General features: G+C 37.8%; 1 protein-coding gene across 4 annotated transcripts in view; it reads right to left on the reverse strand.

Moving 5' to 3' along the window:
- The window catches only part of CDKL5 (cyclin dependent kinase like 5), a 122,521-nt gene that overhangs the window by 69,373 nt on the left and 37,438 nt on the right, over nt 1-15,710 (reverse strand). For 3 of the 4 annotated variants that reach the window (XM_071555766.1, XM_071555501.1, XM_071555684.1), the window contains exons 2-3: nt 4,844-5,072; nt 4,274-4,308 (exon numbers count right to left, since the gene is read on the reverse strand). In XM_071555766.1, the coding sequence (XP_071411867.1) occupies nt 4,274-4,308; nt 4,844-4,907 (99 nt within the window). In that variant the 5' untranslated portion in view covers nt 4,908-5,072. Of the gene's footprint in view, nt 1-4,273; nt 4,309-4,843; nt 5,073-11,498; nt 11,582-15,710 lie in introns of all 4 variants that reach the window. The other variant, XM_071555595.1, reaches the window with a different exon arrangement.

A 15,710-nucleotide genomic window follows, 5' to 3' on the forward strand; every position in this document is an offset into this window, starting at 1 on the left:
AGAACTCAGGATTCCCAGCCTCTAAAGGGATGTAAGATTACCTGTACCATTTTCACTTCATTAAAGTTGATATTCATTAAAGAAGCAGCACTCTAAATTACAGTTTACAGAGTCTGAGTGCCTTTCTTACTGGGATTACAACAGACCAGCATCTCCACCATGATATACTGGAGTACTTAATTCTGAAAGAATTAAGTAAGAAGAACAGAAAAAATACAATCCTGGACCTTCAATAGAACAGATTTCACCTTGTTCTAGGATCTGCTTAGGGACAGCCCCAAAGGGTAAAGGATCCATGGAGGCTGGTTGTTCTACAAGGATGACTTCATCAAAGCACAGTAATGGCCACAGGAAAATTATCTCCAGTCGGCCAGCACTGGCAAAAGGGGAATTCCTGCCTGAGCTCAAACACAAACAATGCAAAGAGTGCAGAAGTGCACTCTGTAGAAACAAAAAAATGATTGATTTCAAAGGGAAAACTAAGAAAACTGTGACCCTGATGGTCAGTAGGGGATCTAGTAATGAAAGAGGGAAAAGGCTGAGATAAATGAAATCAAATGATTTTGCTATATATGCATATTTATTATATTTTCTAATGAGTAAACAATACTTTTTTTTAAGAGGTCAGCAAATATTTCTTGCAGATATTCTGAGGCACACACACAACTTATCAGAACACAGTGCAAGAGTATTACAGAAGGCTCAAACAAGACCAAATTAAATATTAGGCTAAGAAGAAATTGCCTGGAAGTATTAAATCTGTTCATTATTCTCCAATGCACTGAGGTGCCAAATAATTTTGTAAATCAATAATTCTGTTTCTTTTTGTACTTTTTAAAACAGGAATTCAGTGGTGTTTACCTTACAGAAAAAGGTCTAAAAATATCTCATATTATTAAAAACAACCAAAACCAGACACACTTCTAAAACAAAAGACCAGAAAAAACATTGCATTAGGCCAGGGATGTTGTACATACAGGAACAACTGGCATCAAAATTCTGAATCATTAAACTGTATCACCTCAGGCTTGAGGCCTCTGATAACATACTGCAAAAGAAGTAGTGTAGGAGATTTCACAAATTTAGAGAAATTTTAGAGTAACTGCATCACCATATGCTTTTCAGCATACCTAGCTAACCTAAAAACCTACTATAAATTTACACATAAGATATACATATATAGGCACAGAATCATAAAGTATCCTGAGTTGGAAGGAACTCACATGGAGCATACAAGTCCAATTCCTGGGTCTCCACAGGACAGCCCAAGACAGCCCATGTGCCTGGGAGTATTGTCCAAAACACTTCTCATATTTTGAATCCTTCTTCCCCTCCAGCCTGGCCCCGGGGTGAGCTCTGCCCACTCCAACAAATGGCCCCTGTTCATGTCACCTACACAAACAGTCTCCACTTACCCCAGTCATCTAAGGATATATTCACCTCACTTCCACTTGCAGCTACAGCTGTCCATGTTCTTCCTATATACATAGTTGATTATCTTACAGTTTAACAATATATTCCCTTTTCACACTGGCTTTCAGCTTAATTTTCCCCTTTAGCCTTCTTTCTCCTTGTGCCCATCTTTCGTCACTTATGGCTTTACCACAGCACCTGACCATAATTTTATTGATTTTAAATCACAGTATTATCCTGTTAGTTTTGTACCTGATGTAAGAGCCCTCCTGATAATTGTGCCTAAATCCCTATTAGCAAAGGTTAACTCTGCATGAAATGACAAGCCCCCTGTGCAAAGTAAAGGCAACAGTGGTTTTATTTAAAGGGCAAATATTTGACAAGTCTTAAACATTAGCTAAGATTCGTTTCCTCCAGGCATGATATCTGACACTGCTGAACTGTCACAGAAACTCTTCTTTTCAGAAAACATATCCAAGATCCAGAGAAGCTAAGAGAGGCTATTTTAACACATTGTGACTATCAAATGTATTTCCAGTATTTTCAAACTCAATGTACTTCACTGTATTTCCACAGGAAAAGTCATCTAATTAAACAAAAAAAAGGGAAAAGCTCTTGAGAACATCAGACTTGCTTTATTTCAGCATTATGTGTACTAGCTTCACATCAGAAAAAAACCCTCAAATAAACAAGTAACCTTTATGCACAAACCACATTTGTGTGGTTTTGTGATAAAAACATGCTGTATAATAATGTAAACAGTCACTCTAGAGGAGCTACTATAGCTTTTCTGATAGTGTTCCCTAAGCAAAGGAAAACCACATATAATAATGAAAAGGTATTTGCTCCTTACACCATTCTCTCCAATTTAAATGCATATACACGTGGCAGTGAAATGCACTGAGGCAAAAAGCTACATATTTACTAAAGCACTAGTGGATTATATGTTGGAAATTTGTTGCAATTAGGAGCTGACTCCTCATTTCACACAACATTTACCCTCTCACCAATACGATGGAGATATATTAACTTACAAAAGCTGAGCGTTTGATCCTGGATATTACCAATATTTATAAAAATTACTATAATCACTTCTACATTCAGAAGTAGGCCCATCAGTGGCCAAACAGTAAAGAAAAAACCCAGCAAAAAACCCAAACCAAACCAAACCACAACTCCTTGCATTTTCAGGTAATTCTGTTAAAACTGCATGAAAGTGAATTAAATCTTTGGTTTCCTATAAAAGTAGGAAATGTCAATGTTTAACTTTTAGACAGCTATTCTTCTTTAGTAAAACACACAGTTCCTAAAGTTATCTGCTCTTGGAGACTGGCTGCCCCTTGTGTTAAGTAAGTGAGAATCATAAATCAGTAAAATGAAAACAGCAACACACTTCACCTTTTCTTCAGACCTCCAAATACTGAAAACCCAAGGTCTTAGTAAACCCACTTTCTAGAAGCTTTAAGAAGTAACAATTTGTTTTACACCTTCAATATAGTTGTTTCAAGTAAGAAGAAGCTACAGAAAAGACATAAAAATTTAGATCCTCACAAGCAAGTCAGCATCCTTACACAGGCTGTAGGAAGAAGTAATTCCCTCTGCTAAAGGAAAGTCTCCTTTCTTGTCATCTCAATACTCAGGGTACTCCCATAGGAACCCAGACAACAGATTACCCTGCCATTATGCCATACTCTTAGGGGGTACTGAGCTGGTTAGCATGAGAACATGACTAAAGACATGCAGAGCTTAAATTTCACTCAGCAATGCAGGAAATCCTAGAAACTTCTGGAGCCCCAGTGAGGTTACTTTCCATAAAGAATAGAGCTGCCTAGGATAAATTGTATTGTCATTACCCAGATGTTCTCAAACTACTCACCCTGAGCAACTATCTAAAAAAATTCAATTTACTAAAGTCATTCTATTGACTGTTATAGACTCCCAGCCCAACAAGGCTTCAGCTTGAGGTAGGATCTTTCCAAGTTCTAATAGTTTTTTTCTTTTTTAATTCAGTATAATAGTGTAAGACAAGACACTCCAGACACAGCCATATGTTGTGTGCAAAAGTCCTTCTGTGTACATGGTAAAAGACACCACAGGAACACAAGCCCTCTGCACAGTGCTAACCTTTTCTAGAAAAAGGTATGAACTACATAAAGAAACTTTTATTTTCTTAGACCACTACAAATGAATAATTCTGATTCTGAAATAGTCTGCTTCAAGTAAGTTTTGTTATGTGACTACACTGCTGCTCCAAAAACAGCAAAGTGGTTTTTGTCATTTCCCTGTTGATGAGCAGCAAGTTCAGATACATTCAACTTACACAGTAGTTTCAATAGTGTAGACTGGTTGCCAGACATCATTTTTGACACAAACAGCATTTTTAGTTTCCTTATTAACTTCCTTCTTTTTCAAATTAAAATAAAAAAAAAGTCACTGCTTTCTTAATTGCTGTTTGATCATCGTACAGATGGAGAAATCCCATGTGGATCCCATTCCCTCTCCCTTGACCCTTCCAAGAGAGGAAAGTGTTTATTCCGCAATATTTGGCAAATAATTTGGCATTCTAACTGAGACTGCTCAAGCATAAATTGTGCTTCAAAACAATTTTTTTGCCTCTTTTAAAAAAAATCTCTTAGTTGAGATTAATTTCAGACAAATATGAACCACGAAAACCTGAGGTTTCATACTAGAGATATTCACTTCGTCTGACACTTTGAATTAAAAACTGAGTAAATGACTGCAAGAAAAAGCCCATCCCAGAAGCCACATCTCAAACACAGTAACATCTTAGTTCTGATCAAAAGTCACTGTTTCACCCAAACACCAACACTTATCTCTGACTTAAATGCAATTTACTTACCTTGTGTCTGCATTTAAGTACAACGCCATAGGCTCCTGAAACAAAGAAGACGAGAGATAAACCATCTTCAAGCAGAAAAAAATTAAAAGCAGCAAGAAAAAACAATCATCTCCTGGATTTGGAAATAATATTGTTTCCAGTATTAATATGCAGAACTTGCATCTACAGGTACTAAATCTCTGTGTAATTAAACAATTTCATAAAAACTGCTTTGAGGTAAATAGATTTTAAAACATTGAATTTATTTTTTTACTTGCAGGGAAGTTTGATAACTTGCATCTCCCTAGTACTACTAATGAGAAATTAATACACTAAACTTTTATGGAAAAATTGAACAACTCAAAACCCTCCAAATCCACTAAACTATCCCATTTCTTTTCTGTTCCTTTCAGCTTCCAAACTTCTCCATCCACCTGAGAAGGAAATTGGAAGAAGCTGTAGAGAACAAACTGATGTTTTGTAGTATCTGCATACATGCAACATTTTGCAACTGATAAGTCACTACCATCAAGAGGACTAAGTCACATCTATATAAAATTCTAATTAATTTTTTATTAAGATAGTACTTACCTTCACCTACAACCCCAAGGATCTCAAATTTATTCATCACATTACCAATGTTAGGAATCTTCATCAAGACAAATTCCTCTTACGGTGAGAGCCACAAAACATGGCACAGCGAGGAGAGTCCAGAGATTTTGCAAAAGGCAATTGTGAAAACGCTCTTGGGAAAAAAATTCCACCTTGATCAAACAGAGTTCTCACACCCTTTCTTATTTTGTAGGTAGTAAGTAGCTTCCTGGGGAAAGAAGAGAAAATAATGTAGTTAGCTCTCTGTTCTATTTCAGTAAGAGAATGTAGTGGTATATAGACATTGTACCAATAGTCTAACAAGTGTAACACACAATTAATTGACTTCCACATTGTAGGATCAGGAGAGCTCAGCAGCATCTGTAATGGACAGAACCTACCGAGAGCATGTATCTGACACTACAGCTGGCCTTGTAATCCCATACACGGGATGTCTACTACAGTAATAACTAACTTGAATAAAGTGATTTTCCACAGAACAGAATCAAACAAAAATGTTGACAGGAACCACCTTAGTAAGCAAAAATACACTTATAATTACTTATGGTCTGTTTGGTCTATGTTGACAGGTAGGTATAAAACCAGATTTTATTCTGGTATTATTGAGTTAATTTCTTATTTATCCACTTTAATGATAAAAAGGATAAGGTAGAAAGGGCACTGCACAGAAAACACATTTTTCTACTAGTATTTACTGTGATTGCTTAAAAAAAATACACACTAGACTGACTAACAGTCAGATGCAAAATTATTTCCGTTATCATCTTATTTAATGGATATTTGATAAACAGAAAAAAATATTTTCAAAGGGTTTTTTCCATGATTCCCAAATGTTGAAGTAATTTTTTAAATCAGGCAACTACACACAGGGTAAAGAACAAAGTTTTTTGTCCTGTTTTAGGCTCACCACTTCTATCACCTTACAAGTCTGATTCAAAAAAAACATATTAAAGTTTGGGTTTGCTAATTCAGATGCCATTTGTTCCCCTAATAATAAAGGAATTTATCCCAAATTCAAAAACAGGGAAAAAAACCCCTTATATAGTTTCATCATGAATTGGAAATACATAATTTTCAAAATTCAGTGATCCAAGAACAGAATTACTCATGGAGAACAAGATGGCAGCATGGAAGTGAATAGATTTAATTAATTTACGTGCAATGGGTGAGTGAGACCCAATAACTCTGGTTCAGGTCCCACAAATGGGATTTCACTGCAAGCCAGGGGTGCTGCCCACAAGCCCTGTGTTGATGAAGCCACACATAACAAAAGGACGACTCAAGGGTGGAGGGAAATCACAGTGCCACTTGCTTCAGCAAGACACAGGCAGATAATCTGGGGGGGGTGTTATTTTAGAAGCAACTGCAGAGTTAATCAAACACAGTGTTTTGACAATATAGCAGTGACTTCCAAATTAAAGGGATGGTTGGAGGTTTTTTGGGTTTTTTTCATTTTTAAAAAGGCTGCCTATTCCTTCATGAGTTATTTCTGTGATTTAATTTACTGTTTTCATTACTTAATTTCTCCTTCACTTGTGAATTGTATGAAATACTCTTTTCTTTCCCTTCCATATACTCCATCCTATCTTATTTGGCATCTCCTTCTCACAAAAACCCTTGTGCTGTTTGTCCAGACTTTCTGGTTACAGTAATGAACTAAAAAAATGATGTCCTGGAAAAGCAGGAGCGTCTGCTCAGTGGCACCCACCGACATGAGAACAGAGCCTGCACTGAGCTGCTCCAGCTTTGCACTGAAACAGGCTGGTGCCAGGCACAGGGTGCCACTGACTGTCCCCTGGCTGCTGCTGGGTGACAGAAATACTGCCACAGGGACCCTGAAATAACCATTAACACCATGACATAAGCCAGTCACAAGAGAACTGGTCAGCCACATTCAGAACAGCAAAATTATTTGCCAGAAAGAAAGTAACAGTCAGAAAATGTACATTCTGTTTTCTATTAGCACTACTGAGTAATATCAGCAAATCTGCTGCTTCAGTTCCAACATTATTTGCTGACAAGTCCTTCCAGAATTTAGTTTGTGATAACATTCATTACTTATCTGCTAATGTTATTACTGTACACTTTCTGTCTTACAGTGTACACAGTACTTCTTGGATCTACAATGAAACAGTGAAGAAACTTATGAGATAAAGTGTCAAAAACTCAACAAAAAATTTAGATGTAGTTTCAAGAAGAAATTTAGGCACAGTTTAGATTTTTAAATTTCCCATAAACTACTGAAAGCTATACAGCCCTGTATCTTATGATCCACTATTTTTATTTTTAGGAGTTCTACAAGTGAATTCAGTACGAATCCCAACTTTTTATTGGGAATAAACTGGACTTGCTGATTTCCAAGCAGCTAACATTCCTTTCTGAAATTCCCAACCAGGGAGACTGTGGATGCCCCAATCCTGGCAGTATTGAAGGCCAGGCTGGACAAGGCTTTAAGTAACCTGGGCTAGGGGGAGGTGTCCCTGCCCATGGCAGGGGCAGTTGACACTAAATGGTCTTTAAAGTCCCTTCAACCCTTAAAATTCTATGATTCCATGCAATTCAGTACATCTGCCTCTCCCCACTGATCATGCAGTCTTCCCTTCTCACTTCACTAGAAGAGCCACAGGAAACCGATGCTCTTCAAACTGCTGCTTCAGCACACATGGCACCTCACAGCAGCACTCACATGGAAGTCCTTAAAGGTAAAAGCCTGTCAATTCACTTCTGTATGTTCCCTCACCACACTCTAAACACACAAACCAGCGTCTCTAGTTCTCCCCGAAGTGCATCATGCCTGACAGCAATGGTAATACAGACACATGTACAGGGGCTTCCAAAAGCAACTGCACTAGCTCCAGTCATCTTTGTGCCCAATTCTGCTGAGAGCACTTTGTGAGAACCTTATCTTGAAATGAGAAGGAAAGCTAATGAAAGATGACAAGTGGAATGCAGCAGTAGTATGGATTCATACCCAAACACTTTATGCCTCACTTTTATGTCTCAAGCAGGGCCATAATTCAAACATTAGTGAACTCAGACTAGCTAGACCCATCTAATCCCTAGACAGAATTTATTTCCTTGTTTGAAATCTTTGCCTTCAAAAGCTTCTGAAAGATTAAAATCAAACCACTAAAAATATGTGTTCAGTGGCAGCACCCACTGAACTTCCTGGGATTTTTCTGCTTTTCAAAAGGCACTGGCCTTGTTAAGATTGTTTTTAAAATTACTGATTCTTGCAGGGAATCTGGGAACATGAACTCAAAAGTCCATGAATGACACAGTCTTGAGAATAGCAGAGTGAGTAATTGTAATAACAAAAATAGAGAAAAGAATATAGACGTTTCAAACAAAAAAAGTAATTTCAAGAAAGTTATCCACAGCAAGTATTACATTATTCTGTAACTTAGTGAGGACAGGCTGCATTCTTTCAAGCTGAACACTGGAAACAGCAAGGAAAACCTTATTAACAGCAACCACAATTTCATTTTTTGCACTGTGTCCACACTGGTCTGTTTTCATAAGCTGCCTGCTGGCTAGAATGATACCCTTGCAGAAGAGAAAATAAGGCCATCATTTACCTTTCAAAGGTGCTCAGTAGGGAAATAGCACTCGTTGTCCTAATATCCCTTTCCAAGGCAGCCAGAATCACAGCACATAAAAAACTTATGAATAAAACCCCACAGATCACTCAGATGATCTCAACGTCATCATGACCTTCTACAGAATGCTGAGCCAACTAAGCAAAAAGAAATGTCATGAAATCAACAAGAACAAATTAGTTTTACTTAATCCAGAAGTATAACAATGTGAGTCTTTTAAACAAATGTAGCTGTTTTGCAAGAACACATAAGGCTTATAAGTAAAAACAAGCACATGTTCAAACAATTTTGGAATGATCATACATACAGCATTATGGTACCTGATAGTTTGCATTTAAATTAAAGCAATGGGGAACACCCCTAGCTTTTCCCCAATTCCTTTTCCCTTGATGACCATTAAGAATTCCAGCACATCATCAAAGCATCAAACTTAACCACTCAATCCAAAGACTCAATCCTAAGTAAAAAAGCTATCCATGATTTCATAATCCTCAATAGCTGTGTGGAGGTGAAGCACTTTATGCAGAGTTAAGATTTCAGTAGAGACAGTTAATGAGAATTAAAAACACTTGAGGTAGATATTTGTCTTCACAAAATTTTGAGAAATAAAACTCTTCCAGAAATACAGTTAGATTTGTACATCAAGTATACAGTTAATTTCATTTATCAAAACAGAAAGTGCAATTTGCACCCTGCTGAGGTCAGTTATAAACTTCTAATTAAGTTCAAAGTCATCCATGGGCTTTTAAACAAGCTTCTTGCCAGTAGATAAGACACCCCTCTTGCTCTTCTAAACCAAGAAGCGAGTTTAATATTTTTATTTATTTATTATGTTTACTCACTGAGAGGATACAACTAAGCATTTTTAGAGACTTATTACATTTTTCTCTGTTCCCTCAACCAACAGCAGGTTGGCAAACAAATGTAAAGAATTTGTAAGTATCTGTCTTTGATGGTTGTGTAATAATCCATGGCATGTCTTCTGTCCTACAAGGTACACAGACTAAAGGAAGCATCAACCACCTTTGTTAGGCGTGATGGATCACTCAGCACCTCTTCTGCTACTCCCCTCTAAATATGTAGTTCTATTTACTGAGATTTTCCAGAAAAACTCTAATTAGAGTTACAAGCACCTGATTCAGTGTTATGGCAGAATATACAAGTGAAAGGGTAAAGAAAATAGCTGGGAAAAAAACCTTCTGGATTTATTGGTCCAGAAGAATGCGCCAGGATTATTATGAGGAATTACTGATTAGGAAGAACAAATTCAGCATATGAAAAGCTGTAAGGAGGATGTTAGCAGTAACATTCTGACTTCCACAATGGACAGAAAAATAATACAATCATACTGCTAGTGATATTTTGCCAGTCTCACTCCTTAATTTGGAAAAAAAGCTACCAGTTAGCTTTCTCATTTTATGGAGGGACAGTAGACCTTCTAATGGGACAAGATTCTGGTGGAAAAGCCATCAAGATTTCATGATATGAAGACATCCACAGTGCGGAAGTTGAATAAAGAAAAAACTGAAGAGATAAAAAGCAACAAGAACTTGCAATTATAGCAAGCCATTTTTCATACTTCAAGTTTCAATCTATCCTCCTCTGTTCATAAAAAAATTAGGAATGAAAAGAACAGCTGGCGAAAATAAATACAAAATTTAGAAAACTGTCAACCTTGAACAAATTATGTAAAAGCAAAACACCAAGCTCACAGGTTTTAAAATTCAGCTCCAGAAAGCTTTTATTGACATTGCTGAAGTCACCACTGGAATCTGACTTTACCTTTGTTGTTTTCTGGAGGGTTTGTTTAGCTTTTATTTTAATAGCTGTTGAGATACAGAAACCTGCAAATGCATCTGAATGAGTTATATATACATCAAGGGAAGTCACTGTCCCATAACCAGCCTAAAAGGCAGCAGGTCTCCATGGCAGCAGGACCAGGGGTACATGGAGAAGAACTCAAACAAAGTTTCCATCCCACAGCAAATACACAACTAGAAAAAAGGATGAATCAGTTCTCAACTATTAAAGATACCTGTTTGCTTAAATTTCTAAAGGAAAACTGAGTTTGAAGGTCAGGGCTGAGATAATTATTTGGTTTGGTTTATCTTGTTCTATGAGTGCTCTTATTTTGTATTCAAGTACAGCTTCAAAAATAAATTCAGCTCATCCAGGATAAGTGAAATAAATTCACTTCTTGAAGTTAAAACACAGGATTCATGATCTTCCCGAACAGCTGTGACCAACTCAAAAAGAGTGGGTGCTTAGCAGGATGCTTTTAAGACCATAGTGACAAATAAGCAGACTGATTATGAAAGCATTGAGCACAAAAGCAGCTCCCATGAGTCATAACAGAAGGAAGGGAAAGACAATTTTGCTTCCATTTTAGTCTTGCTCTCCAATAGGAACTTAACAAGTAAATCCATTGTGGGTGTGACAGCTTCTTACGCAGTTTCTGCTGCCTTTACGCAGGCTGGGCGGGCTCCCTACACCTGAGGCAGCTCTGAGGAAAACCATCAGTGTTCAGAGGACAACACCTCAACAGCAACCTGTGAATCCAAAGCCTGTGCAGGTTCTTCTGGCATAAAGAACCTGACACTTAATGCTTTCTTTTCTATCAAATATAAGTGCCCAACATCTGTAGTTGAAGTAAATGCACACTTTGGCTTACTGATATACTCTTGGGCAAAGAGGGGTAAGGAAAAGAAAATTCTGAGATAAAAGAAAGCCTTATTTCATAACAGAACAGCTTACTGTGGAAGGAGCTAATATTTCTTTATGTGATGTAGTATTTTTAGTGGTCTCTTCAGAAGTTGGTTCTTGATTTTAATCTTTCCTTCTCTCATAACACGAGCCTCCAGTAATATCCTACTTTCATTTATCATGTTGCTTACTATTTAGTCCCATACTATCTTTGACAATCTGCCATGGCCATCAAATTCTCAATATAATACTACAAAGTAATATTACAGACATAGCTTTTCTTGTAAGTTCCTGAAAAAAGCTGCTATTTTCAGTTACACATCAGGACTCACTTTGTGGCTCAATTCCCACATTTGTGTTTGAAGATTCATACTTTGACGGGGGGAAAAAGGTGTGGAGCATGAAAGTCTTCCTCCTTTACAAAAAAAGAAAAAAAAGGCAAATTCAGAGTCTTGAGCAGAGGGCCGAGGTGTTCCTGTCCAAGGAAAGTACAGTATATTCTGTTTGAGGGACTATGTCAGAAGCAGGCAGTGAGCTGAAGGTTGCTCTAAAGTTTGAGCTCAGCAGGGTATCTGTGCAAAGAATGGGCCTCTTCATCATGCTCTGTATTGCCTGGCACTCTGCTGGCCCTGTGAGGCTCCTCTCCACAATGGCACAGCCACCAGCTGAGCACCACAATGCCACTCTGCCATGCTGGCAGCACACAAAACTGCAGATGCAGAAGACCTGGCCACTTCAAAAAAGTCCTCTCATGCATTCCTAACTGGATCAGCCACCCAGTCTTTCATATGTGCGCACACAAAGCATACTGGTGATTTAATAAGACTGAAATTCTTCCCATCTGACAAAGTTTCCCCCTCCTTCCAACCCAGTTTTGTCTTCATTGTTCTAGAAATAACTGACATCCAAATTCTAAAAGTCAGATGTTCCTCTCCGCACTGGCTTTGGGTGAGATGGATTTTTCTCAAACAGTACCAAAAAGTAAAGGTGAATATAAAGTATTTATAAATAACAAATGAATGCTTGAAACTAAATTCTGTGGGCATTGTACTGAAGATCAAAACAACTGCAATGACTACTCTTGTAATCTTCAAGACTATCATGAAATACAGATTACTGGCTCAGTAACCTGAAGTAAAAAGAAGAATAACCCCAAGAAATTCCTTTTTACTTTAAAAGGTCATAGCAAATATATGGAACAAACAGAAATATGAGGAGGGAGCCCCCCAGAATTTAGTACTAAATTAGTAAGAAAATACAATATATGAAAATAAACAGAACCATACTCAAATTACATATAAAATTGTTTATCATTTCCTCTTGATGTGTTTGCCAGGCAAATAATCAGAAACATTTTATTTAAATAATACCGATCCGTCTTTTACAAAGTTGACCTTGAAAAAATGTCATCAAAAGTTTTCAATAAAGGGTAAAAAGAAGCCACTCAATTACTAAGTCCTGATTCTCAATTCAACCAAATACGATTAATACTAAAAATATATGAATGTGCTTATTTTACGCTTCACAGCTGGAGGGATTTTTAGGATATCTATTATCCGAGTGACTGAACACTAAAAATGTTGAAATTCAAGGTGAGTTTTACTATGCTTTCTAGTTGAAAAAAATCTGTTAAACTTACACAGTGAATAAATCAATTAAGTGAAACACAAGTCAAGAAGACCAAAGTGGCTTAGACTGCATAAAGAGGTCATGACCATTACAATAAGCTGAAGTTCAGTAAAAAAGATTCACATTCCAGATAAAGAAGAAAAAAAAACCAACCCAGCAATTCCTCTCAATTACCATTATTTGTTAATTGTCAACTGTTATTAATGTAGCAACTTAATAAAAACTTCCTTGGGGTACAGGATGAAAGCTCTGAGTGTGCTGGAACGCAGCGCCACAGAAGGAGCAGCAATGTATCATGTACCACGGCCAGTCTGAGGGAGGACTCTGAACAGTCATCTGAAAACTCTGAAATAAACTTTGTATTCAGTTCAAATCCACTGCAGAGAAAGTAGAGCAAACAGAGCATTGACTTGTGCTGTTATGACAGATGTTCTTGTGCTGAGCCACCTAAAACACCTTCAAAAGTAGGGGAACTTCAGTCTGCTACATAAATTACCGCAAACGTATTTGGAAGATGTATTAAGGCAACCAACTCAAATTGCAATATGTGTAAACAACTTCCCAGTAGAGAAAAAAATACAGAAACAAAAGCACAAATGTAATTTCAAGGTCTCATCCAAAAGCAGCAAAAAGTAAACTTGAAAATGCAGTAAGGAAAAAGCAATGAAGACTAGAATATTATCTTTTGAACAAGATCATATGCTTATCTCCACCACTGGTAACTGCATCAGTGAATGGACACTGATGATGAACTCAGATTCATCATATTCAATTTAACCAAATACGATTAATACTAAAAATATACGAATGTGCTCATTTTACACTTCACAGCTGGAGGGATTTTTATGATGTCTATTATCAGTGACTGAACACCAAAAATGTTGAAATTCAAGGTGAGTTTTGCTATGCCCATATTAGAGAAGTGCATGGAGGACTGTTTTCCATGGGAGGGCTGCCGTGCTGGAGCGGGGGAAGAGTGTGAGGAGTCCTCCCCACAAGGAGAAAGGAGCTGCAGAGATAACATCTGATGAACTAAACACAACCCCTCAGCCCCCTGCAAGGAAGGAGGTAGAGATTTCAGGAGCAAAGTTAAGTCCTGGAAAAAGGGAAGGGCACGGGCAAGATCTTTTTAAGATTTGGGTTTATTCTTATTATACTATTATGATTTGATTGGAAATAAATTAATTTTCCCAAGGTGAGTCAGTTTTACCCATGACGGTAATTGCTGGGTTCTCTGTCCCCATCCTTATCTCCACCCATGAGCCTTTCATTGTACTTTCTCTCCCCTGGCCAGCTCAAGACAAGGATAAGGAATTGGATGGATGGATGGATGGATGGATGGATGGATGGATGGATGGATGGATGGATGGATGGATGGATGGATGGATGGATGGATGGGTGGATGGATGGGTGGATGGATGGGTGGATGGATGGGTGGATGGATGGGTGGGTGGGTGGATGGGTGGGTGGGTGGGTGGGTGGGTGGGTGGATGGGTGGGTGGGTGGGTGGATGGGTGGATGGGTGGATGGGTGGATGGGTGGATGGGTGGATGGATGGGTGGATGGATGGGTGGGTGGATCGAGCCAGAGAGCTGTGCTCAATTGCTCCATGTCCAGTTGGAAACAGGTGACAACTTCTGTCCCTCAGGGACAGATATTTTAAATTTCACATAACGTGTAAACTATCCTCATAATTAAAGTTATGAATGATCAAACCAACTTTCTTAACATGAATGCAGTCTATGCTTCTCTCTCTACCTTCATCCACCACCATCAATATAGTGCTAAAACATGCTTCTCCAATGAAATGTGTTTAACTGGTATTTTTGTCAAAAAGATTAGTATTCAAAATAAAGGCCCAGTGAAAGAATTCCACAGACCTAGTGAACATTATTATTCTCACAATTTTCTGTAAACTAAATAGAGGAGTTTACAAATGAAGGCGTGAGATATATTAAAAACAAAGAGAGGTAAAAGACAAGTATTTACAACTTAGTCCATATAAACTAAAGAAGAATCATCCAGATTACATGTATCAATAGAAAAATATTTAAACATAAGTAGGAAATGACAGATCTATGGCCTTTCTTCCAAGGAGACTGTTTTAAAAGTGCCAAACAGAGCTGTTTTCTTGGTATGCTGACAGCTTCTTTCATGGGATATTCCCATGACAGCAAATACATGTCTGGATATGTAAGTGACCCAAAAGAGGACCTGAAAAACAGGTCTTAAAAGAAAGATGCATCTAAACAGTAAATAATGTTGGCAGGCCTACCAAAGAAAAGGTAATAAAAAAAGCCCATAATCCTGATTTTTATCCTTCACACATTTCTCTATCCTCAGAGCTTAATTATGGAGTGGGGAGGGTGGGAGGAGGAGAAGGGAAAAAAGGGAAGGCAACGCTCCTGGCAAAGGGCAAGAAAAGTGGGTGAGGGAGGAAGAGAAAGGAAGCTGCTCCAGAAAGTCATGGAGGAAGACTTGAAAGGCTGCCACACAGGGAAGTTCTGAAATGAAAGAAAAGAAGAAATCAAAACTCTGAAGAGAAGATGCTTCAGGCAGGAGCACTGAGTTCATCATGGTATTTGAGATTTATATTAGCTTATAAAATCATACAGACTTGCATCCAAAAGTCAGTATTTGCATAACTGACTTTACTGTTTCAAATATATCGAGTTACTTCTTGTACAAACAGTTTTCTAACATGAAGGGAAATAGAAGTAATTTGGGAAAGATGAACACAAAAGTCTACTCCCAGAAAATAATTGTTATTTATTTCCTGCAAAAGGAAAATAGAAACAACTAAGAAAATAAGAGCTGTCAACAATATAGGGCATATCATGTCTCAGAGGATTAAAAAGAACTACCCAAAGCTCAGTTATACTGGGTGACAAAGGCTGTAGGGAGTTTCCGAGGTG

Source organism: Pithys albifrons, chromosome 1 (assembly GCF_047495875.1).
Source record: "Pithys albifrons albifrons isolate INPA30051 chromosome 1, PitAlb_v1, whole genome shotgun sequence".
Classification (NCBI taxonomy): Eukaryota; Metazoa; Chordata; class Aves; order Passeriformes; family Thamnophilidae; genus Pithys; species Pithys albifrons.